Source organism: Lissotriton vulgaris, chromosome 3_1, assembly GCF_964263255.1.
Source record: "Lissotriton vulgaris chromosome 3_1, aLisVul1.2, whole genome shotgun sequence".
In the NCBI taxonomy this organism is placed as follows: domain Eukaryota; kingdom Metazoa; phylum Chordata; class Amphibia; order Caudata; family Salamandridae; genus Lissotriton; species Lissotriton vulgaris.
In genome coordinates, this window is record NC_141689.1 from 1940634916 (window position 1) to 1940659356 (window position 24441).

Below are 24441 nucleotides of genomic sequence, written 5' to 3' on the forward strand. Positions count from 1 at the left end.
TAATATAGGTTTCATTACTTTCGTTTGAAAGTTTCGTACGGGTGGTTTGAAATGAAAGATGTGGGGAGGAATGTGAACTAAATAGTGTGTGTTTGGAAATCGTTAAATATAATTGCTTTGTTAACTTGAAATTATTTGATGCGAATAGGCAAATATTAGGTAGGTATTTCACTGTGCAGTTTTGTGAACTTGTAATAACTAATAGAGGAAAGAGAAATGATTGTGTATCACATTAAAGTTTGACAGTGCATAACTCTGTGAAAACACACAGCGCAGTGTAATGTTTTGTTGAGGCAGTGGTGCACACTTTATCACGTTGCTTCAGACCAGCTCTAGAGGTAACAAGGACTCTTTGAGCCCAAGAGAAGCAAGGCCTGCAAAGGTTAGGAGAGATGCTGGCACACCTGACCCATTTTTGCTTAATGTGTTTCTTCACCCCTAGGTTTGGCAGAGTGGCAGTGCCCAGAGGCTGGCATGTTTCTGTGGATGAAGATAAAGGGAATTTCTGATACAGAAAAGCTGATCATGGAAAATGCCTTCAAGAAAGAGGTAAGATGTAATTTCCAATAAAAGCACTATTTAACAACCTGTTTTAACCGAAAGGTACACGAAGTAAACTTGTGTTGTGCACCATTTGTCCTAAGTATTCTACAGCTGTAAAAATGGTTTTAATGAAGGTGTGACCATAACCGTCATTAATGGCTTTTCTCAAACCCCTAGACGATTTTTAGCGTGAAACAATATTGAGGTGTTAATGCATCAATCAGCAGGCAACCGGAATAGATGTTAGTGGGTGTATGTGTTCCATGAGTTAGGCAGGGATGATGGCAGTATGAACTTTCACAAGTTTGATGAGCCATGTTGTAGATTAAATATTAAGTTATTGTCACTGACTGGGCCAGAGTGTCTCACATGGAAGATATGCAAGGTACTAAGGCACAGTGTAAAACTGCATATGACAGTACAGTTTTCTTTGTTGTTGCATATTTTATGTAGCGCAAACTCGACCTGAAGGTATTGGAGCGCTTTACATGAGCACCGTATTTACATTACACATTCAGGCACGGGGAGGTTAAGTGAAGGTAAATGAAGACCGATTATAACCGCTCGCTTTATCGCGAATGTGAATGTATGAGGAACACATTTGTTTCAACATGTGATATTATATGCACACTATTAGCCTCACGATGTAAACGGCGCCTACTAATATTCCACTGTTTCAATAGACACCGTTGCACCTCCCACTACAGAAACTACAACAATGTCGGCCGCACATTTGGAGGGTATTACTATTACAACCTATCTCGCCTAAACGCGCTGACCACACTTAAGATAATCGATGCTTTTCTAAACCAAGAGTTGATAATAGACAATGACAGTCTTCTGATATCTGTAATCTGTAACTTCTGGACACACGCAATTTCATGTTGTATTCTTCCAAAGAGAACCACTATGATACCGATTGCTTTGAAACACCTGATATAGAAAATCTACTCAGTACTGTGTTATCCTGAAGATCTTAATCACAGCACAATGAAGTCTTTGATTTATAATGTGTAGCTTTATTCTTGCTCTCTAACCTCTACCGGGTCCCCTGACTTTAGCTTGCTAGTAATTAACGTTAATATACGTCTCTAGCCCACCAAATAGGTTTACAAAGGGGCACTAGGAGTACAAAAGACTGCGACAGCGATGTTACCTAATGATGTGATCACTGTGAAACCTCTCTTTTCCTATCAGATACAGATAAAATGTATCTGCTTCCTAATACATTAAGGTGGCGAGTAAACTATTCTTTCACGTAAGAGTCAATATATATACTCCAATCACCTGGTCCTGACGAAAGCCTCTAGAGATACCAGGAGGCTGAAACATGTTGACCTCTTTCACTAGTGCGCAAGGCTAGTAACTAGGCCTTAATGCGCACTGGTTTGTTTTTTTAACTTCTTATACCAGTGTTCTACAGAATAAAAACACTTGAGACTGGATATAAGGAATTTTATACCACACCCACTTGAGCACCAACACGCCCTCTTTTGATTCCTGGTCACTACTGTCATTCCAGTTGGTCTTCCTCCATGTGGAGGTCAGCATAGCATACAAAGGAAAAGACCCAATGATAATGCTGTTGTGGCACTGAATGGCGGAGAACCAAGATATACCGCCTAACGCCTGTGTTCGCATATGAGGGTTTTTTACTGTTATGACCCCATGCACGATACCATAGGCCCTTGGAACACAGGACAAGTGGTTCATTCCCCCCATAAATGATTTTTTGCTCTAGCCGAGGAAGCTGAATGAACTACAACCTCTTCCCCCCCCCCCCATTGATTTTTTTGAGTAAATCAAATAAGCCAATTATGGATTCACTAATCCGTACATCTATTTACAATAGGGATAGCATATGAACTTTAGCACTGATCAGAAGTGGTAAAGTGCCCAGAGGAAAAAAACAGCCAATAACAGGTCAGAAAAAATGGAGTAAGGCAAAGGTTCAGGGATGACCCTGCAAAATGGGCCAAGTCCAACACAACCTCCTTCCAGCCAAAACACAGGGTAGACCAATCACTTCCTTGATCTTCCCTGCTTTGGGTGATAGAACATGGACCCTGGCCCGCAAATGCAGGGGCATATTCCAGTTTTACGCCAATCTGAACCCATTTCAAATCCTCTGTCCATACTCTCAGGGCCCACCATGTTAACCCATGGGGAACCTCTCTCCTCACCTGTGGACACCATCTGTGCAGCACCTAACCCTAGCTTGCTCACAGGTGTGTCCCGACAGACAGCAAGACACAGTGGCCACTGACAGTAGTCAGTGATGAGACCCAGGCCTTATGCCTCTCAGGGCTCTCAAACCTCTGTGGCGTCAGAGAGCGGGGGGCAGAAGCCCCAGGTGCTTGACACCCTTTGTCTACTCTCCCTCCTGTCAGGTCAGGTATGACATCTTGACACTGACCCACCAGCCCCAGGCCTGTACCCGGTGACTGGACAAGAGACAAGGACGGGCTCTCCCACACCCGGTCCTCCTCCTTGGGGCTCTGTACCATCCCACCTGGAGCGGTACCCACTTCCAGAATTGTCAGGGTGCATTTAGCAGGTGTTCTGCACAATTCGCCCACCAGCTCAGGGGTTCTATCCTGCAACTGGCTTCCAGGTCAGGGGGGACACCCTGAACCTGGCCCTCCAACCTATGGTTTAAACCCTCGGGCTTCACCGAGGTCAGAGGCGAGGATTCCCTCTCTTTGCAACCCCGTCCAGAGCACTGCACCCTCCCAACTTGAGTGGTACCTCTAAAAGCTACATCGGTCAGGACACTGATTACAGTTGCCCCTTCCTCCAGGTCAGACAACACCTGACCCTGACTTCCCTACCCAGGGACCAACCCCTGCGGTTGAACATTTGCCCGGCGCACCAGTACTTCCTTGGGAGCACGCATGCCCCCCCCTGAGGGTAACACAAAACTCATGTGTTGTGTGATAGTCTGCCTGGCGCAGATCATCTGACCCCTGTCCATCTGACAGTGCGCAGGGATCCCCCTGAACAGAAGTGGTGTCACCATGGTCATTCACTGGTGACGCAGCCCTTCTGGCTGGCCCCTGACCCACTGTTTCTTCCACTGGGGACTCTCTCCCCCTCTCACCACTCAGTCTAGACTTCTGCACCCTCCACTTAGGAGTGGTACTGCCAGACACCAGAACTGAGGAAGGCCTGCTTACAGACACTCCCAGTTCACCAGACTCTAGGGTGTTCCCCTCAACGGGTGGCCCATCCAGACAGATTAAGCTTCCCACCTGGTGTTCTCTTAAAGAACCATCCAGGCCCTGAGACTGGGTTTCGGGCACCTTGGGACATGCAGCCCCACACTCACTCCGTCTCCACTGAGACAGGACATGAATCCCTACACCCCTCCCACTACACCGGGACCTAACTGGGCTACTCTGCACCTCTTTCCCCACCCTGGGCTTGAAGATACCTGAACCACTCCTCTTTGGAGCACTCTCCAATGCCTCTCTAGACCCTCTGGAATCAACCAAAAGGTCTGCCTCCAATGTGAGCTCCCTGGGGTCAGAGAACTCACTCTCCAACAGGCGTTGGCATAGCTCTGGAAAAGAGGGGCTTCCAATATGTTCTCCCACGATTAGATCACACAGCCCCCTACAAGGGTTAACCAAACTATCCCTCACCTCTCCATCCAGTGCCTCGCACATGTACTCCACACCACTCTCTTGAGACTGGCAAGACAGTATCTGACTGTCTCTGTCACTCAACCCACACTCTTCTGGGCGGTCTCTACACTCACATACCAGGACTTCAACCTTGGGGGAACCCCTCTCCCTCCACCTCTCATCTACAGTCAGTGGAGTGTCCCTCCCACCACTAGGACCATGAACCCCTGCATCATTTTCTCCATTCTCCTCAGGGACACTGCGCACTACTGGAGCTACCTCGTGTCCTTAAATCTCCTGGTGTATGTTAACCCCCTCCTTCATGTCCGGCGCCACATCTCTGGGTGTATGCACTGCTCCCTCAACAGTAGATAACTCAATTTTGCTGCCACCGTCTGAGCTGGATTCCACCTCCAACTCCGCAAAGCTCACTTCCTGAGCTACACACTTTTCTTTTCAATTAGGGTCACAAGCACAAATCCGATTCCTCTCTTCACGAGCCAATCTTTCCCAAACTGTTTCCTCCTCAGGGCCACTGCCCTCTTGGTATTTTGACTGGGGATCCTCCCCCTCAAATTCCTCCTCCGAGTCATCTGCTAGTGTTGCTTCCCAGCGTAGCACCTCATAGCTATACAGGGCTGCTTCAAGATCCTGCCTTGTGGATCTCCTCTTCAGAGGCAGCCCCCTCTCCTTGCAAAATACTTGTAGTTACCCTATCTTTAGCTGTACAGGTGAGAAAAGTTGACTGCCATTTTGACAAGGTCCAACTGGTGCAACAACTAACCAGAGTTCCAACAACCAAATTTCAAAGGGAAACAGGGACAAATAGTACGTGGTTGCGTTTGGTCTGCACTTACTAGAAGTGTTCACCAATCACTGTACATGAGTCACAAAAGTCCGTCCAGAATCCTCACCGCTGACCACCAATGTTAGTTTTGTGGGTCTCTAGTTGGCAGAGGTAGGTACCTTTGACCAAATAGGAACCTTTGCGTTTTGTCAGGGCAAGGGGGTACACTCCTAAAATAACCCCTGCTCACGCCCTTGGTAGCTTGACTCGCTTATCTCAGAGGCAGTGTGTAAAGCATTTGTGAACACATACAGTAACCCAGTGACAACACTACAGTTGATCACCACACAAGTTGTAGTATAAAAAGAAGTATTTTTATATAGACTTAACACAAGACCACAAACAACAAAAAAACAACAATACTGTACTTTAAAAATGGTATAATTAGCTTAGTTCTCTTAAGATGTAAAATGCAACACTTTGAGTCAGTGTACCTTATGATGCGTAACTCTATATTACAAAAGTGTTGCAGGGAGGGTGATGTGTCTGTTCCTTACACGCAAGAACGGTGATGAGTCGGGTCCCTACTGATGCATAGGAGATGCGTCGGTTCTTCTCGGCGAGGGGAGGTGATGCGTCAGTTTCTTATTGCGCTTCCATGGCGATGTGGCTCGCAACACCGTGATGCGCTGAAGATCCGGTGCAAAAAACAAAATGGCGTCTTCTCTTTGATGTGGCATAATGTGTTCACGCCCGCCGGCCGTGCGGCGACTCAACGATTCTTCTGAGCTGCGGCAGGCCCTGTGACACGCTTCCCGGTGATGCGGCGGCATCTGGTGCGACGTCGATCCTCTTCTCTGGCGATGCGAGGCGCTTAGTCAATGATGTAACAGTTGCTGTGACGACACGCTTTTCCAGCGATGTGACGCCGGCGACACACTTCTTCGATGATGCGGCGGCGTCTGTTGCGACGTCGATCCTCTTCTCCGGCGATGCGAGGCACTTTTGCGTTGTGAAGCGACTGCGGCAGTTCGGCGACAGGCTTCTGCTTCGTGAGTCGTGCTTCCAGCTCCTTGCGACACCCAGACCCTCAGAAAGCCCAACACATCTGCAGGCACTTCCAAAGAACTCTTGGGGAGCTGGTAGTTGAAGTCTGTTGTCCCTGAGACTTCAGCAGGAGGCAAGCTCTATCTCAAGACCTTGGAGGTACTTCACAAGTTGAATGAAATCAGCACAAAAGTCCTTTCTCCTCTCTTTGGAAGTCAGGCAGCCACTACAGGCCAATCCCTCACGCTTATGGATAGTCTCTCCTCAGTCCCTCTGGTTCCTCTCCTCAGCAAATGTTTCTTCTTGTTTCCCAAAAGTGATCTAAAGTTCTGGGGTCTGGGTCCCCATATTTATACTAGAAAATCCTTTCTCTCTGCAGGCAGAGAGTGTCTGTGCCTAGTACCTCTCCCTTCCCCAACCGGAACATACAGTTGTGAACGACGTGTCCCTTCTCGGATGGGACAGCGGAGATCAGAAGCCTCTGGTCTCCGGTGAAGCCCAAGCTCCACATCAATCTTCTGGAGCTTCAGGCGATCCGACTTACTCTGAAGGCATTCCTTCCTTCTGTCATGGGGAAAGTAGTGCAGGTATTCACCGACAACAGCACCGCCATGTGGTACTGCAACAAACAGAGCGGGGTGGGGTTGTGGACCCTTTGCCAAGAGGCTCTGCGCCTCTGGGCTTGGCTTGTCCCTCGTGGTTCAACACCTGGCAGGTTCTATGAACGCCAGGGCGGACTAACTCAGCCGCCGGTGCAAGTTGGATCACAGATGGCGTCTGAACTCGGACTTGGCGCAATGTCTCTTTCAGCAATGGGGAGAGCTTGGTTAGATCTATTCGCCACCGAAGAGAAGGCGCAATGTCATCAGTTCTGAGCGTTGGAATTTCCAAGGCGGCACTCACTCGGCGAGTGGAGGTGCGGTATGTTGTACGCCTCTCCGCCTATACCACTTCTGCCCAGAGTGCTGAAGAAGATCAGGCGCGACCGGGCCCAAGTCATCCTTGTGGCTCCGGCTGAACTCGAAGAGTATGGTATCGCTAGCTAAAGCTAGATATAGGAGACCCCCTCTACAACGAATCTGGGTCAAGGAAAAGAGGGGTATGAAAAGAACACACAATACTAAATATTTCCCTCAATGACCTGCACACTTTTAGCTACTGACTTGATTCATATACATTTCATCAAATTTATAAACATCAATAAAGCAATAGTGACCATTCAACTCTTCTCATTATTTTTTTTCTCATTTCTTTTTTTCAATATTATCAAACTCATATTTTCAAAAAGCTTCATTTCTTTTACAGTTGTTCATCTTCATAATTGCATATTGATACCATACTTTTACAGTTATAGACATAAAAAATTTATAAATAAGTTATACTGAAGAACATTTCCTCTGAAAAAATCTTTTTCTGCAATTTGCCCCTGGAAAAGAATAAATACATATAATCCAATTACAATCACACCAATATACACACTCTCACCACAACTACATTCATACTCTATCTGTACACAGTTGAGCGATTCCTGGCAAGCATATACTCCTGCCAGCATGTGAGTCCTGGACGAACCACAGGACTTCCCACAAGGTCGACGCGCGTTTCGGTGGACAGCAGTTCTATAAGCCACCTTCCTCAGGACCTATCCAGATATCACGCAAACAATTGCAAGGGGACCTATATAAATATATAAGATAATCAACACTATTGCACATTTAAAAGCAACATTATCATTTATCTTTATACATAAACGTTTGTTCTGATGAGCCTAAAATGCAAACACACAATCAGTACCATGGATCATAACACACTAAACCGTTTATTAAGTCAAAAAGAGAAGAGAATGAGATTTTTATAGAGAGTGACAACCAGTGTATATATAAGTACAGAATCAACGTCACCAATAAAGATAGACATAAAGGTTTGGAAAGACATAACCAACACCCTGTGTCCCAAACAATTCCTCATACCAAAGCTACATGAACTTTTGGCAGCAATAATTCTACCTTCACTTACATAAAATCAAAAGGGCTAGACTCCTGCCCCTTGGTGCTATCATTCTAAAATATATGAGTCCATATCACTGAAGGACATTATGATCTCCCCCAGTAAATTTCCAAAGACATCCTACACATGGAAGGTTATATTTTAATCTATTTCTTTTATATTCTTGCAAATCTGAACGGTAGAGAGAGTTTTTTCTACCACATCCTCTTACCGAGAGAAACATGTTGTTTGAATATAGATGTATCCACTTCAAAAAGTCACAGCAAGTCAACTGAAAAAATGGTATATTAAAATCTAATTAGTGTTTGTGGTTGTTACTAATGCTGCCTGGCATAATTCTATTATTACCAGATATATACTAACCTGATATGATTGATTCACAGACAGAGTCCTTAGCAAGCCAGAATATTTATAATTTTCTACACTTTAATCCAACAAAGTATGGTTTGTTACCTATAAAGAGACATCAATATTCATGTGCTTGCTTATGCTCTTTAAAGATCAAAGACTTTAAATCATTGGTACTCTAAATACACAACTATGCATGGTGACCTCTGAGACAATGCTACTCAATACCCCTATTATTGAAGGTTAAAGATGCACTTTTCCTCATGTATTGGGCAACACTATGACTCAGTCTCTCGCCTGATGTAATCAGTATAACAGGAGTAGCTCCACGTTGTAGCCCCATCGACAATATGCTGATGGCAGTACAACTCATATTAGACAGTGGGACAACTCCGCCGTTAGTTATGTTACACCTAATATGAGTATGAAGGCACTCACAGGGTATACTTAAACTTAACTAAGGGGTAGAAGTGTGACAAGAAGTCAAAAAAAGGGGGAATCCCAGTATCCTCCAATGTATTTACACATACTTCCTCAAATAATCCCCAGTTTAAAATAATGTTGACATGCCTAACATAACGCATGTGTCTCTATTCGACATTAACATTCATTTGACAAATAACTCTTTACACATCTTTATGATCTACTGCCTCTAACCAGCGAGTGCCAACTACAACCCCCAAAATTTCGCTTTCTTTTGCAATATTTCATAATACCATCTCACGTCAAAGCCAAAGATTAAACTTTATCATGTACAAGTTAGGGATTAAAATACTACAAACTCCCGCATTTCCGCTCATTACCAATGCGTCTTGCGAAAATAAAACCGAGATTACGAACCTAGGATATTAGTCAATATCAAAATACAACTGCCTCCGGTCGCCATCTTTGGTGTATAAATATTCTCCATTGGTCATTCACAAGAAAAACAATGGTGATAAGGTCCATATTACTTAGATAATAAAACAGAAGCTCATCCTACAACCCTACAATAAACTGCCTCAAATAAAAGAGTGCTGACTATACCCCCCAATTGTCGCTTACTTTTTCAGTTTTCGTAATATACCTCCATGTTGCCGTCTCACGTCCCTGCTGAAGATCGAACCTTAATGTGTGCAAGCTAGAGCTTTAAATACCCCAAGTTCCTGCGTTTTCAATCATAACCAATAAATCTCCAGAGAGTTAAAGCGAGATTTCAAAACCCAGTATGTCAGTCTATATAAAAATAGGACTGACTCCAGTCGCCATCTTGGGTATATAAATATATCTAGTGAGAGTTTAAGCGAGGTTTCAAAACCCAGTATGGTGGTCTATACAAAGATAGGACTTAATCCGGTCACCATCTTAAGTGTATAGATATTTTACATAGGTCATTCACGCTGGAAATAGAGCCCAATTGACCCAAATATAGAAGCAAAAGACAAAAGCGAGCCATCTTTACTTTCAATATGTAAACAATCATAATAGATCATGTAATGCCACATAGAATGCCATACATAATATATTATTTGATTTAGTGTGCCATTAGGAGTTGGTAAGTAAACCGTCTTTTAATTAGTCGATCTACTAAGCCCTGAGTAAACATCTCATAATTGAAAAAACGCAATACGTTTAGCGAAATTTGTTTTTTTCCTCCAAGGTATAAATCCCTATAAAGAGAAAATACACTCAAGTCAACATGTAGTTAGTACAAAAGTTGACATATGAGTGTCACATAAATGTGCCGATCTAAGTGAGAAGATTGTTTTATCGGTCATCACATTAGTAGGAGACTGGTTTGGGTTCCTAATTTTGAAAGTTTAGTGACAGCTAGTCACAAAAATTATTTGTCTATTTAGAGGGTTAAACCCCCATATTTTAATAAACCATATTCAATTCATCCATAGAATTCACCATCCAGATCGTAAAATTGTAGGATGAAGCCTTAAAAATATTTGCATGTTGTTATCTCATTCTATCATGGAAGGAGCCTCTATCCTTAGTTATACCTCATAGAGAACTTGGGAAATCTCTTTTTTGCAAGACTTAAAGATCAAAACCTATTTATTCAGTGGCAATAGACTAAAAGAGTCTGAGCTTCCATTCTTGAGACCCAGATTAATGTGTATATGTGGCGCAATCACTGATGTATACTAATAAGGCTGTTCCTGGTATACGTTTCTATAATCAAGTTTTAGTGACATACCAGGAAATATCTTAATTTAAGCCTTTACGTAAACTGTCAAATTTGAAAATCCAAAATATCTCACGTTTTTTGCACGTTATCTCTATTGGTTGAACCAGTCTTTGCTGAATCTTTTCTATAATGCACCACTTAAGTTCTAATTCTGTGTGCTGTGCTTCTAGAAAGTGTTGAACCAGAGGTGCCGAGACCTTCTTTGTTCTAATAGCGGACTTGTGTTCGCTAAAATGAAAACGGAATTCACGGCCTGTCACCCCCACATATGCCAGTCCACATGGGCAGAAGAGTATATATACAATAATATTACTTCTGCAATTGGTGAGAGATTGCAATTTCACCTCCATATCATTATATCTGAGTAAATCTGTAACTAATACTGCTTCACATGAGTGGCATGAGCCACATTTGCGGTTACCCAGAATGACAGGTAGACCGGTAATAGTAGTTTGATTATCCAAATTTTTGACTTTGTTGCGTGTGTGAACCAACAGGTCCCTGAGGTTCCGATTTCGACGATACGCAACTAGGAAGGGGAAGTTGAGGCTCTATGTCATCCATGTTCAGGATTTTCAAGTTTTTGTTGATTGCATTTTTTATTTTAAATTTTAATGTAGAGTGATTAATGACACAAACAATTTGTTCTTTAGGTGCTTTTTTGGTACCTTGCAATAATACATCTCTGTCATAGTACTTTGCTCTTTTATATGCATGACGTACTAAACGATGAGGATAACCACGTTTTAAAATACGTCCCTTCAAGGCATCCCCATGTATATGAAAAGATTTCATGTCCGTACAATTACGTGGAATGTGGAGAAATTCCCCAAAAGGGTTAGTCTTTTTGGCAATTCGGGTGGAAACTACCGAATTGCAAAATAGTATTTTTTGCAGTTGGTTTCCTAAAGAGACTCACCTGTAGACATCAATGCCCTCAATTGTAATATCCAAAAATTCACCTTTGCAAGAGCTCCAATTTGCAGTGAACTTAAGATTTTCATCACTGGCATTAAGCCAAAGTATAAATTCCTGCAACATCTCTTGACCACCTCTCCTTACAAAAAAATGTATAGCTAGCTACTCATTATGAGCATCGATCCCCCGATCCGTTTGCCTCTTCAGGTGGATCTTCTGTAGCAACAGCAGGGGACAGTCTTCCAACCAAACCTGTCCAGTCTCCACCTGCTTGCGTGGAGATTGAGCTGCGGCAGTCGACGTCTTTCGACCTGCCTTCCGAAGTCTGTAATGTTATCATGGAAGCCAGGCATCCCTCCACTAAGACGGTATACGCTTGCAGATGGAATAAGTTTGTGGCATGGTACACAGCAAAGGCTGTGGATCCCCTTACTGCCCCTCTTTCAGAGGTTCTTCTTTTTCTTCTCTATTTGACCCAGCAGGGCTCTGCTCTGCTCTATCTCTCGGCTATTTCCGCCTTTTTAAGGCTTCCAGATCAGCCTTCCCCTTTCAAGTCCCCTGTTGTAAATAGATTTTTGAAAGGCATCACCAACATGTGTCCTCTTGTTCCTTTTGTGATGCCTCAGTGGGACTTGAATCTAGTTCTTACTTTTCTGATGTGTGCTCCCTTTGAGCGACTTTACAAATGCCCTCTTTGTCTCCTCACTTTAAAGACTGATTTCCTGGTTGCCATCACCTCTGCCAGAAGAGTGAGTGAGCTCCAAGCTCTTTCTTCTAAGCCTCCTTTTTCTCTGTCCATCTGGGCAAAGTTGTTCTAAGGACTCGTCCTTCTTTTCAGCCAAAGGTTGTCACTGCCTTTCACATCGGGCAGACCATCACTTTGCCCACCTTCTTTCCGCCTCTGCATCCCTCAAAAGAGGAAGAGAGGCTCCACCGTCTGGACCCAAAACGTGCACTCTTTCTATCTGGACCGCACGCAACAGTTCCGGGTGGTGACCAGCTCTTTGTTGGCTGCGTGGGCGCCGAGAAAGGTTGGACTGTGCACAAGCAGACCATCTCTTGGTGGATCGTTCTGTGCATAAAATGCTTGTTACTCGGCTAAAAAGGAGCCTTCAATGGGGTTGCGCGCCCACTCTACCAGGGCGACGGCAATCTGTAAGAAACATTAGTAGTGATAGATTCCTTACCGCCCCACCCATCCTCCCTGTTCTGCAAACTGATTTCTAGGGTTAAGGTCATCCCTTTCAGGGCCCTAGTTGCATGGCACCAGTGATCAATTTCTTGCATGGCTCTACGTTCCTGGCGCGGAAAATCGTGTACAGAACTGACGTCAACGCGCGTCTAAGTAGCTCCTGCAACGTCATCTCGGCGCCAATGATGCACGCGGAGCCACACCGCAACGCCTACCAAACCGCAGGGGTACTGCTGACGGAAAAAAATCCGGATCCAGTCTGATGCCTGGGGGTAATTCTAAGGTAAGGAATCTATCACTACTAATGTGTCTTACAGATATATCATTACCGATGGTAAGTAACCTGTGCAACAAGGGTGCAGAAAGAGGCAAGAGAGGTGAAGAAAGACAAGAGGGGTGCAGAAAGAAGCTAGTGAGGAACAGAAAGAGGCAACAGAGGCAACAGAGGTGCAGAAACAAGCAAGAGAAGTATAGAAAGAGCCAGGAGAGGTGTGGAAAGAAGCAACAGAGGTGTGGAAAGAAGCAAGAAAAGTGCAGAAAGAGGCAAGTGAGGTGCAGAAAAAGGAGAGTGATGTGCAAAAAGAGGCAAGAGAAGTGCAGAAATGTGCAAGAGAGTAGCAGATAGAAGCAAGAGCAGTACAGAAATAACCAACAGAGGTGCTTAAAGAGGCACAAAGGGTACTGAAAGAAGCAAGAGAAGTGCAGAAAGAAGCAACAGAGGTACAGGAAGAGGCAAGAGTGTTAGAGAAAGAGGGAAGAGAGGTAGAGAAAGAGGCAAGAGAGGTAGAGAACGAGGCAAGGGAGTTGCACAAAGAAGGAAGAGGGGTGCAGAAATAACCAGATGAGGTACAGAAAGAGGAAAGAGAGGTGCAGAAACATTCAGGAGAAGTGCAGAAAGAGGCAACAGAAGTTTAGAAAGAAGCAACAGAGGTGCAGAAAGAGACAATAGGAGAGCAGAAAGAGGCACAAGTGTTGCAGAAAGAAGGGACAGAGGTGCAGAAAGATGCAAGAGAAGTGCAGAAAAAAGAAACAGATGCAGAAAGGGGGCGAAGGAGTGGAGAAAGAGGCAAGAGAGGTGCAGAAATAAGCAAAAAAAAGGTACAGAAAGAGGCAAGAGGAGTGCAGAAAGAGGAACAAGTGTTGCAGAAAGAAGGGACAGAGGTGCAGAAAGAGGCAAGAGAAGTGCAGAAAAAAGCAACAGATGCAGAAAGGGGGAAGAGGGGTGTAGAAAGAGGCAAGAGAGGCACAGAAAAATAAAAGAAGTGCAGAAAGAAGCAACAGAGGTACAGAAAGATGCAAGAGGAGTGCAGAAAGATGTAAGAGGGGTACAGAAAGAGGTACAAGGGTTGCAGAAAGAAGGGACAGGTGCAGAAAGAAGCCAGAGAAGTGCAGAACAAAGCAACAGATGTGCAGAAAGAGGGATGAGGGTGTAAAAAGAGGCAAGAGTAGTGTAGAAACAGGGAAGAGAAGTGCAGAAAGAGGCACGAGGGGTTCAAAAAGAAGCAAGAGAGGTGCAGAAAGAAGCAACAGAACTGCAGAAAGTGGGAAGTGGGGTGGAGCAAGAGGGATATGGAAAGAAACAAGAGGGGTGCAGAAAGAAGGAACAGAGATGCAGTATGAGGCAGCAGGGGTAAAGAAAGGGGGAAGAGGGGTGCAAAAAGAGGGAAGAGGGGTGCAGAAAGAGGCACAAGGGGTGCAGAAAGAAGCAACAGAGGTGCAGAAAGACAGAAGATAAGTGCAGAAAAAAGCCACAGAGATGCAGAAAGAGGGAAGAGGGGTAGAGAAAGGCAAGAGAAGTGCAGAAAGAAGCAACAGACATGCAGAAAGGGGGAAGAGGGGTGAGAAAGTTTGATTGTGGCTGATTTGGCTTCAAAAGATCATATTGAAGGTTTGCAATATTTCATCTTAGACTACGACATAGTATTTATGCAGGAAACCTACGAGGTGAACAATGTGATATTTGGCGGTACATGTGTTTTAGCCTCCCTGCCTTACTCTCACACACTGGCTACGCTAAACGGGGGCTGGTAGCCTGGTTCAAAATCTATATTGGCTGCTCAGTTTGACCCATTGCAGTAGACCAGTGCAAGGTTCAGGCGTTTAATCTTTGCTGCGGTGGAATATATAGGGTTTACATGGTGAATTTCTATAATCACTATTTTCCAGGGCCTATTTTCTCTGATTGTTTGATCTAGCTGAAAAAGAGGCACAGGGTAAAAGTCCTTTTAACTTGCTTTTGTCTGGCGATTTTAATGCCAATTTCTGTTTTCTGCCTTCTTAATCACCAACAATTGTTGACCCCCTCTCTCTGGAAATCAATTTTAATGCTATGGAAGCTATAGTATGGCGCTGGTGAACTCTTGCAAATTGGACGGCCAACATCCCAGTTCAATACTGAACCACTTGACTGCCCTTTAAACACATATTAAAGGGTTGTTGTCTAGATCAAAAGCCGGGCCCCTACTCACGACAAATCCTGGTTTGTTAAAAACTATAGAGTAGCAAACGAAAATCTGTGCCAGGCGCTAAAACAGTCTCCCACAGACCAATGTGCAGTTGTAACAAGTAGAAAAGCTTATGCCTTGGCTTTAAATAATCAATCAATCATAGACATTTATAGAGCGCTCTACTTACCCGGAGGGTCTCAAGGCGCTAGGGGGGGGGGGGGGGGTGCTGCTACTGCCCGAACAGCCAGGTCTTGAGCTTCTTCCTGAAGGCGAGGTAGTCTTGGGTCAGGCGCAGGTCGGTCGGGAGGGAGTTCCAGGTCTTGGCGGCCAGGTAGGAGAAGAACCTTCCTCCTGTTGTCGTTCTTCGGATGCGGGGGACGGCGGCGAGGGCGTGACTGGCTGATCGGAGGTGTCGTTTGGGAGCGTAGAAGTTGATGCGGTTGTTGAGGTAGCTCGGGCCTTGATCGTGGAGAGCTTTGTGTGTGTGGGTAAGGAGACGGAAGGTGATTCTCTTGTTGACCGGGAGCCAGTGCAGGTCTCTTAGGTGTCCGGAGATGTGGCTGTGTCGTGGGATGTCGAGGATGAGTCTGGCTGAGGCGTTCTGGATCCGTTGGAGTCTCTTCTGGAGCTTGGTGGTGGTTCCGGCGTAGAGGGCGTTGCCGTAGTCCAGTCGGCTGGTGACGAGGGCCTGGGTGACAGTCTTCCTGGTCTCGGTGGGGATCCACCGGAAGATTTTCCGTAGCATGCGCAGGATGTTGAAGCACGACGAGGAGACGGCGTTGACTTGCTTGCTTGCTTGCTCGCCATAAAGGAGAAGAAATGGGAGGCTTCTGTTGGTGCTTGTCAGCAGAAAGACTCTCAAACCTTTAGGAAGGGAGTCCGGTCAGCTTTATCTCCTTCAACGCCCTCCGACAAAGTTACTGTCCACATAACGGTGGATGCCTGGTTGGGCCGCTTCTCAGCTGTGTACTCACCTAGTGGTGGGTCAATTGATGACAGCAGAGGGCCAGTCCGTCCTGTACTAATCTGTCTTTCAGGGAGGAAGAGTAGTTTAAAGCTATTCTCAATAGACGCTGCAAGAAGGCACCGGGCCTGAATGGTGTTCCTCTGATTTATTCAGCTTGGACCCATGCTCACCCATGTATTTAATTCCTTATGTTGTTCTGGGGTGCCTCCCTCTTAGCTCACAACAGCTGTCCCTTTATTTAAAAAATCCAACGTCCACGACCCAAGGTACAATCACCCGAAATCCCTTCTCGATTAAGTGGCAAGAATCATTGGGATAGTCTTGGAACATCTCCTTACCTGGATAAAGGAAAGTTCTGCTCTCTCTCAGGTACAGTATGGGTTTAGGATGGGCTCGGAACAATCATACAGTGCCTCAATCGTCACCTCATAATGGCTAATTATAAATATGTAAATGTAAATGTAAATGTAGGTGTACTTATATAGCGCAACCTGTCACCCAAAGGGGATCCTGGCGCTTGCTTAGGGGACCCGTCCTGGTATTCCCCTGTGAGAGGCCTGGCTACCAACATCATATATTTCCTGGAATATTCTACTTGCCATTATGTACTAATGAAGGCTGTAGTCCGAATGAAGAATATGCAGTAACTCAGATAGAAATGTGCACATGCTAATTTAACCTATTTTGTTTTCCTTGATTCCAGTGTAGAAATGCTGTCCCCTATACCACTTTGAAATTGGGAGTGCTTGTTGCATAAACCTAAATACAATTATTACCTGCTTTTTATGCATCCTGGAGTGTTTCCTGCATGGAAATGTCCATGCAAAAAAAGAAAAATATGGAGTTAGCAGTTTTTTACAACTTAAGGCTAGCTAAACATACATGGGCGACACTCTTCCATAATATTAGTTCCTCCGCTGTCATATTAGTAGTTTGCACTTTTAAAATTCCTCTTACCCTGATTCTTCATTCTGAATGTGAGATTTTAAATCACAAACACATTTCTTCATTTCTTCTCACATCTTAAGTTGCACTAGTTATGTAAAAACATTTGGGTATGTGGCTCAAATTTGAGACCCATTTTCGTCAGTAAGCGCCAGTGTTTGGAAACTGTTGCTATAAAATACGTTGCCAGTTACTTTTAATGCTATAATATAGTTGTATCTTACCGTTACTGCTTAGGTGTTGTTTGCTCCTGGGAATGGTTTTGTGATTGACAAGTCAAAGCCGTGTCCATATGTCAGAGCTTCCTTCTCTTCATCTTCTCCAGAACAGATTGATCAGGTGAGCATTTGTTTAATTTGAAAAATTTCGAACATATATTTTTCCTTTTAATATTGTCAATTGCATAAACATAGGTGTTGCTAGTATATCTTTACTTTTATGAGAAAAAACTGTTCACTTATTAGTGAAATGTGATCAACATCTCTACTGCATTTGAGAAATAAATAAAATTGAAGGGAAAATATCTTCCTTAAAAACCGCCGCTGGTGAAACGCCATTTTGGTGAATTTCGAACATTAGGAAAAATCATTCCTCCATCAATTTGAGGAAATTTGACAAAAAATAGACATCAGTAAATTGGGGCACGTAGGATAAGAAGATGGTTCACCGAAATAGTTTAAGTAGCAAAGGGGTCATTGCGGGGGCTGTGGGGGAAGATGTATTGGAGTTAAGGCATGGATATTGACATTAGAATATGCTTATGGTTAGAGGTGATAGATCGCGTTGAACTACTAGGGCACAGATAAGGTTAGCAGTACTAAGGTGTAGGTAACAGTAGATATACTACAATGAAGGTTGGGATGGATGTACTGGGCAGAGGTGCCTGTGGTATAGAGATGGATATAAGTGATAAATAGGGATGTAGGTTCAACAGTAAATGTACATTACTTGGATCTAGCATAGGTAAGAGTTACTAAGGAGTAGTCAAGGGTAGAGATACTAAGGTATGGGTAGATGTAGAGTGGTAGGTTATAGGGCAGATATGAGTCACTAGGATGTAGGTAGGTGTACTCGGTTATAGGTAAGGTTAGATGTACTATTCGTAGATGTAAATATACTCTGGATTAGGCTTAGGTAGGTACACAAATGTGTTGGTATATGTATTAGTGTATAGATAAGAGAAGTGTCACATGGGTATTATTAGTGATACATTGTCTACAGATAGAGACACCAGGATATAATAAGAAGTACAAGGGTATAGACTTGGCATAAGGTATTTGGAAATAGGCAAGGATAGAGGGAGTAATAATGAGATAAGGATTGAGGTCCTAGGGTAAATATCTGCGGCAGAGCACAAAATAAATTAAAACACAGCTGTTGGAGAGGAAGGGTGTTACCTGGAGGTGTATAGGAAGAAGGATAAAGAGATAAAAAAAGAAAAGAGAGATGATGAAGAGGCAAGACGAGTGCTATGGGAAAATGTGAAACTTTTCATTCCTAAAAGGCAATTCAGAGTTTTTTTTATCAAGGGAAAAAGAAACGGAAGGGGATGTTTTTGACATGAGTTGCATTTGCCTGGATAGATCCCTCATTCTGGAAATCCCATTCATTTATAAAAATTGAAAGAACGTGTATCTTGGAGAAGGCTTTTCCAGGACTTCTTTGCTTGAGTTTTTTCCTTCAAAATCACATATAATCATTTTAAAAATTACATCGTAACAATTAGAAAAATTGAAAAATCAATACTTTTACATGATGTTTTAATTCATTGCTTTTAGGTTATAAATTACAGGACCTAAACTCACATTAGCTGATGTTCCACATTTCCATAGAGCTATTCATTATTTCACCCTTGGGGTAAACAAGACTGACATGAGCTTGAAGAGTAAGTAGTCTGTAACTAGTCAAAGAAGAGACAATGTGGAAGAGCAGACTGCCTAGTTTTTTTAAGAATCTGATCTTCGTCTGCATGTAGTAAAAGATATGAAGTGGTGGCCCCCGCTGAATGCTCCGACCTGGTTTTCCTGTATAATTACATTTAATACAAGAACACTTAGGATAATAATTTGTCTATGATTGAACTAGATAGTTATGGTAAATGTGGTACCTACTATGCGAGGAAATATAAACATCTAAAAAAAGAAAGCTCACATTTGTGAGGCAGATATGTGAAAGAGACTTCTGATCCCAGGTTGTTTACCTTCGAATATTCTCCCGGCATCATCCTTGCAGTACACCCGCAGGCCTATAGGTGGCGTTTGTTCAGCTTCACGTCATCTGTGCCTGCCGTGACATGCGTAGTGCCTTAATAGGCCCGACCTCAGTGCACAGACATCTGTATTTGGGAGGGGGGGGCAGTCAGCGCAGATCCGTAGAGTGTTACCTCAATCTTTTTTTACTCACTTTTTTGTCGACTTTTTGTCAAGACTTATTTCGAGATTGCATCTCCTGGTGTGTTAGGGATATCCCCTAAGAAGCCAACAGACCAATTGTTAAAAGTCTATGACAAACCCTCATCTGGTTTGCCTCTGGTGCTTGGAATCGGACCACGATTCCAAGACATGCAAGTGATAGAGCGCGCAGGTCACCCGACTCTTATTTTAGCAAATATGCACTCCTGGGCCCATAACGTGTTTCTCACTATAATTTATTGGTCAGGAACTTACACACCGCTATCAGTAATTCTTGTTCCCTTAATTTTATTTCCGTGTACCTGACTTACCACTCCTTGTCACAGGTACCTAAGATCTCAATGGATCAGGAGCTATCAGAGGGTAGGAAGATAAAACAAACCAAAATACCACATACAATTGGGAAATGTTTGCAGTCTTATAATAACCACAAACGCAAGAAGTTTAAACACCTTTATCTAATCAATCTTCATCATCCAATGCAATGACAATGAAATTTACACAGATCAAAACATCAATAACTAAGATTAGAAATATAATATAGCTATGGATCAAAGGAAGAATCTTCTCTAACTCAAAATTAAAGGAGAAGGGAAATAAGGAACACGCTAATTTAATAACAGACTTTCACGACGTTACTAAAGGCGGGTAAGGAAAAGGAACATACTAACCAATGCTGAATTGCATAATATACTAACGGTTTAGAAGAAAATGAAACTTTTCAAGATGTACTTATTTTCTATAGGGAGCGTAAGAGTGGAACATACTAGATATGCAAAACAGTTCAGTATTTGACTCTAGGTAGGGGGAAGATCTGGAACATGCTAATAAAATACTTTACGTGAGAGTCAAATGACAGAGAAATTGACATAGGCAAGTTTGCTTTATTTAAGAAATGAGAGAGAGGAAAAAGTTTAGATAGACAAACACCCACATGGAGATTATATTTACCTAGGACAGAAAGGAGACTAACCCAGGTCACGGGTCAGTTGGAAAAAGACGGGGGAGGACCCTCAAGGACTTTGGATGCCAGTAGGCGAGCAGGTACAGCTCATGGACAGTCAGGACAGGACAACCTCAGGATTCGGATCGGGACTGGGCTCACCAAAGGGTACGACCAACACCTGCAGCTTCGGATGCAACGCCTGCTCTACGCCCTCTCTGCAAGGAATCTGCCAATAACCCCGATTGGGTTCTCGAATCTCCCAGCAAAGTGCTTCGCCAGCACTTAAGGTCTTTAAACCCCAGACTGAGTTTGTGGAAATTACGGACAGAGTGCTCCGCAGCTCTCTGTATCAATCACCTATAGAGTTCGTAGGGTCAGTGACAGGTCAGCTATTCGGATAAGTCGGACAATTTCTCTAGCTAAACCTAGGCTAGTTATACTGTTTTTGGGTCAGTGTACCACCCACCAATGTTGCAAGTGAAAGGTTCCCCAACTTCGGATTGGACAAGAGAGATGGTTAGGTCATGACACCACCTATAATTTTCGCTTTCCCAGACTAAATATTCAGTTTTCGAACCCACCCCTTACATTCCAGTTCCCATGGCATAGAAATTCAGAATACAATAGAACATACAAAACATATCGCAAAATGTATTGAGTGCAGGTACGAGTTGAGTTCGAGGCATGTGGGCTGCTGAATTCATATCTGTGCATAGATCGCCACCTAGTGTTGGGTCCGGATGATTGCACATTGTTGTCCTGGAAGAGTCTTCGAAGTATCACGAGATAGGTGGCTCCTCCCCTGGACTACAGTGCGCATGGGCATCGCCTCCATCCCCAGATTGTTTTTTTCCGCCATTGGGTTCGGATGTGTTTCGGTTCCCTCTGTCGGAACCGATAGTTGTTCAACTTCTAATCGAGACCAAAAGGTCTCTAGGCTGGGCGTCGGTATAGTTGCGTACGAGTTTATTTTCTGACTCTCAGCTCCGATCTCTTGCTGCCCTTCCACGTGCTCTCGGCGAGGACGGGCCTACGCTTTTGCTATGGAGCGGACTCCGTTTAAAAAGTGCCCGGTGTGTAACTCCAAATATTCACACCTCGACGTGCACCCTGTGTGCAATACATGCTTGTCACCGGATCATCACGAAGACAGCTGCATGGCGTGTTCGAAATTCCGGTGCAAGAAGACTTTGAAGATTCGTCGAGCCCATAGGCTCCAGGCAAAGTTATCGACTGCGGCGCCCCCACCAGACGACATATTCCAGGAATCTGTCGAGGTAGAAGACGACGGGCAAGGTTCGGGCTCTAGTCCCGCGTCCGAGGGGGAGACCTACGACGCGGGTGAGGAGAACTTTGACGAAGTCACCGACGAGGTAGGGGACGACGATCAGGCTTTTGCCACGATGGGAGATAGCTCGGAGGAGGAGCATCCCCAACCAGACTCAGGGGTTATTCCCCTTCATACGGCCCAGGTCGAGGGATCGCCTTCGGGCCTTACCCAAGATCTAACTATGAGTCCTACGTCCCCGCCTCCGGGCCCGGTCACGGACATTTATGAACCACCACTTACGTTGAAGAAAACGAAAGTGAAGCCAACTGGTCACGCACCCTCGGATGCGAAACCGAAAGCGAAAGTTGAGCTGGTGAAGAAGGTTCTGGAGGCATCAACTTCCAAGAAAATCAAAATGGCCGACTCGAAGAGCCACGCCAAAATGGCCGACCCGAAGCCCTCGGGGTCGGTGTCGAAGGCGAAATCGTCCGACGCGGCTGCGTCGGTTCCGAAAGGGGTCGTGGACCCGAAGACGGCTCCAAAGAAGCGTCAGGGCGACGACGCTCATAGGCGTGGGGCGTCGGCCCCGAAGAAAGTGACTGCCGGCGATCAGGCTCTCGACGACGAGGGGTCGCTCGGACCGGTCAAGCCCTCTCCGACCTTGACGAAGAAGGTAGCGGAATCCCTGCAGCGGATACGAAAGGACAGTGTGGTTCCCGCTCAGGACACTGTAACGCCTAAGCTCACGCCTAAGCCTGCGAAGGAGCAGACGCCTATCCGTTTCACCCTACCACCCAAGTCGGCGCCGAAGGCCTTCGCGCCGAAACAGGGCGGACCCTCGAAGGAGGTATTGACGCCGAAAGCTGCCTTGGTGGTGTCGAAGCTTCGGCTCCAGCCGCTTGCTGAAGAGGAACGTCGTGAGGTAATCATCGACGCCAATACCGGGAAACTGTCTCTCCTCAAGAGGAAGATCACGACGGAGCCGGCGTTGGAACATTTCAAGATCCCTCTCAAAAACAAAAGGGACTCTGCGGACTCTTCGGCTCTGGTGGAACCTGTGTCCCCACAAGCCCTAGGACACTCGCCGACGCATTCCCCCGCAGGCGATGCGGACGAGGAAGATGCCGAGTACAACTATCCGGCGTACTCGGATCCGGAGGAGGAGCACGAACCTTGGTCCGCCGGAGGCGACACGGAGGACCCGCAATCGGGTCAGGACACGCAACTTTTTGCGGCCAAGACGTCCCCGACGGAAGACTCAGCGGCCTTTAATGCTCTGATCGAGCGAGCTGCGGCTAACCACGACGTCGAGCTGCACTCGGACCCCGTGGATGTGGACTTCTTATTCGACACCTTCTCTGTGGCTGAAAAGTCAGTCAAAACGCTGCCGATGCTCAAGGGGGTGCTTAAACATGCAACGGAGGTCTTCAAGGAGCCCACACGGGCGCGTGTGGTCAACCCTCGCATCGACAGGAAATATAAGGCAGCGCCCACGGATCCTACATATATCAGGGGACACTTGCCATTGGACTCCTTGGTCGTTTCCAACGCTCGGAAGAGGGCGAACTCTCAGACTACTGGTGACGCTCCTCCCCCAGACAAAGAGTCCAAGATCTTCGAGGCCTCCGGCAAACGGATTGCTGCACAGGCAGCTAATATCTGGAGAATATCTAACACCCAAGCCCTGCTTGCACGTTATGATAGGGCCCATTATGACACCTTAGAGGCCATACTGCAACACTTGCCTGACCAATACAAGGAGGCAGGAGAGATGCTGATTCAGGAAGGAACACTCATTACGAATGCATCCTTCAAATGTGCACTGGATGTGGCAGAAACAGCCTCCAGGGCTATCAATACCAGTGTGTTGCTTAGACGCCATGCCTGGCTTCGAATTTCAGGGTTCAAACCCGACATCCAAACTACGATACTGAATCAAACAGTGAATCCTGACCACCTGTTTGGACCTGAGGTGGATGCCACCCTGGAGAAAATGAAAAAAGATACGGAAACTGCTAAATCAATGGGGGCTTTACAAAGTCAGCAGTTTCGGAGTGGTTCCTTTCGCCGCTCAAATTCCAGAGGCACCTCAAGGGGGCAGGCATCCCAGTCCACACAATATTACAAAAGTAACACCCAAACCTCGTACAACAACAAGGGTAGAGGTGGTTACAGAGGCAATAATGTCAAGGGCAGGGGACGTGGAAACAATAGCTCCAGGTCCACCACCACCAACAAACAGTGACGTCTTGTCACTGCCCCCCGACCATACAACACCGGTCGGGGGGAGACTCCAGCAGTTCCTGCCGGCGTGGAAGACCATCACCACGGACAGGTGGGTGAGGTCTCTTATCCAGTACGGGTACTGTCTAGAGCTTACTTCCATTCCACCGGACATACCCCCAAGAAGCCGTCCTATGTCAGGCGAGCATTTGACCTTGTTGCAGCAAGAAGTTCTAGTCATGCTGCAAAAAGGGGCGATAGAGCTCGTTCCATTGCAAGAGCGGGGAACAGGGGTTTACTCCCTGTATTTTCTGATTCCCAAGAAGGACGGATCCCTCAGGCCAATCCTGGACCTCAGGCCCCTAAACTGGTACATCCTCTCGGAGCACTTCCATATGCTCACCTTGCAGCAGGTGCTTCCCCTGCTTCAGCAGGGGGATTTCCTGGCTACGCTGGATCTGAAAGATGCCTATTTTCATATCCCCCTGCATCCTTCCCACAGGAAGTATCTCAGATTCACGATCTTGGACCAGCATTACCAGTTCAGGGTCCTGCCGTTTGGGGTCACCACGGCACCAAGGGTGTTTA

At 45.3% G+C, this 24441-nt stretch overlaps 1 protein-coding gene across 1 annotated transcript in view; it reads left to right on the forward strand.

Annotated features, from left to right (window-relative positions):
• Positions 1-24441, forward strand: part of AADAT (aminoadipate aminotransferase) — a 348907-nt gene that overhangs the window by 289031 nt on the left and 35435 nt on the right. Inside the window, exons 12-13 of the mRNA XM_086962429.1 lie at positions 443-549; positions 17241-17342. Of these exons, the coding sequence (XP_086818555.1) occupies positions 443-549; positions 17241-17342 (209 nt within the window). The remainder of the gene's footprint in view (positions 1-442; positions 550-17240; positions 17343-24441) is intronic.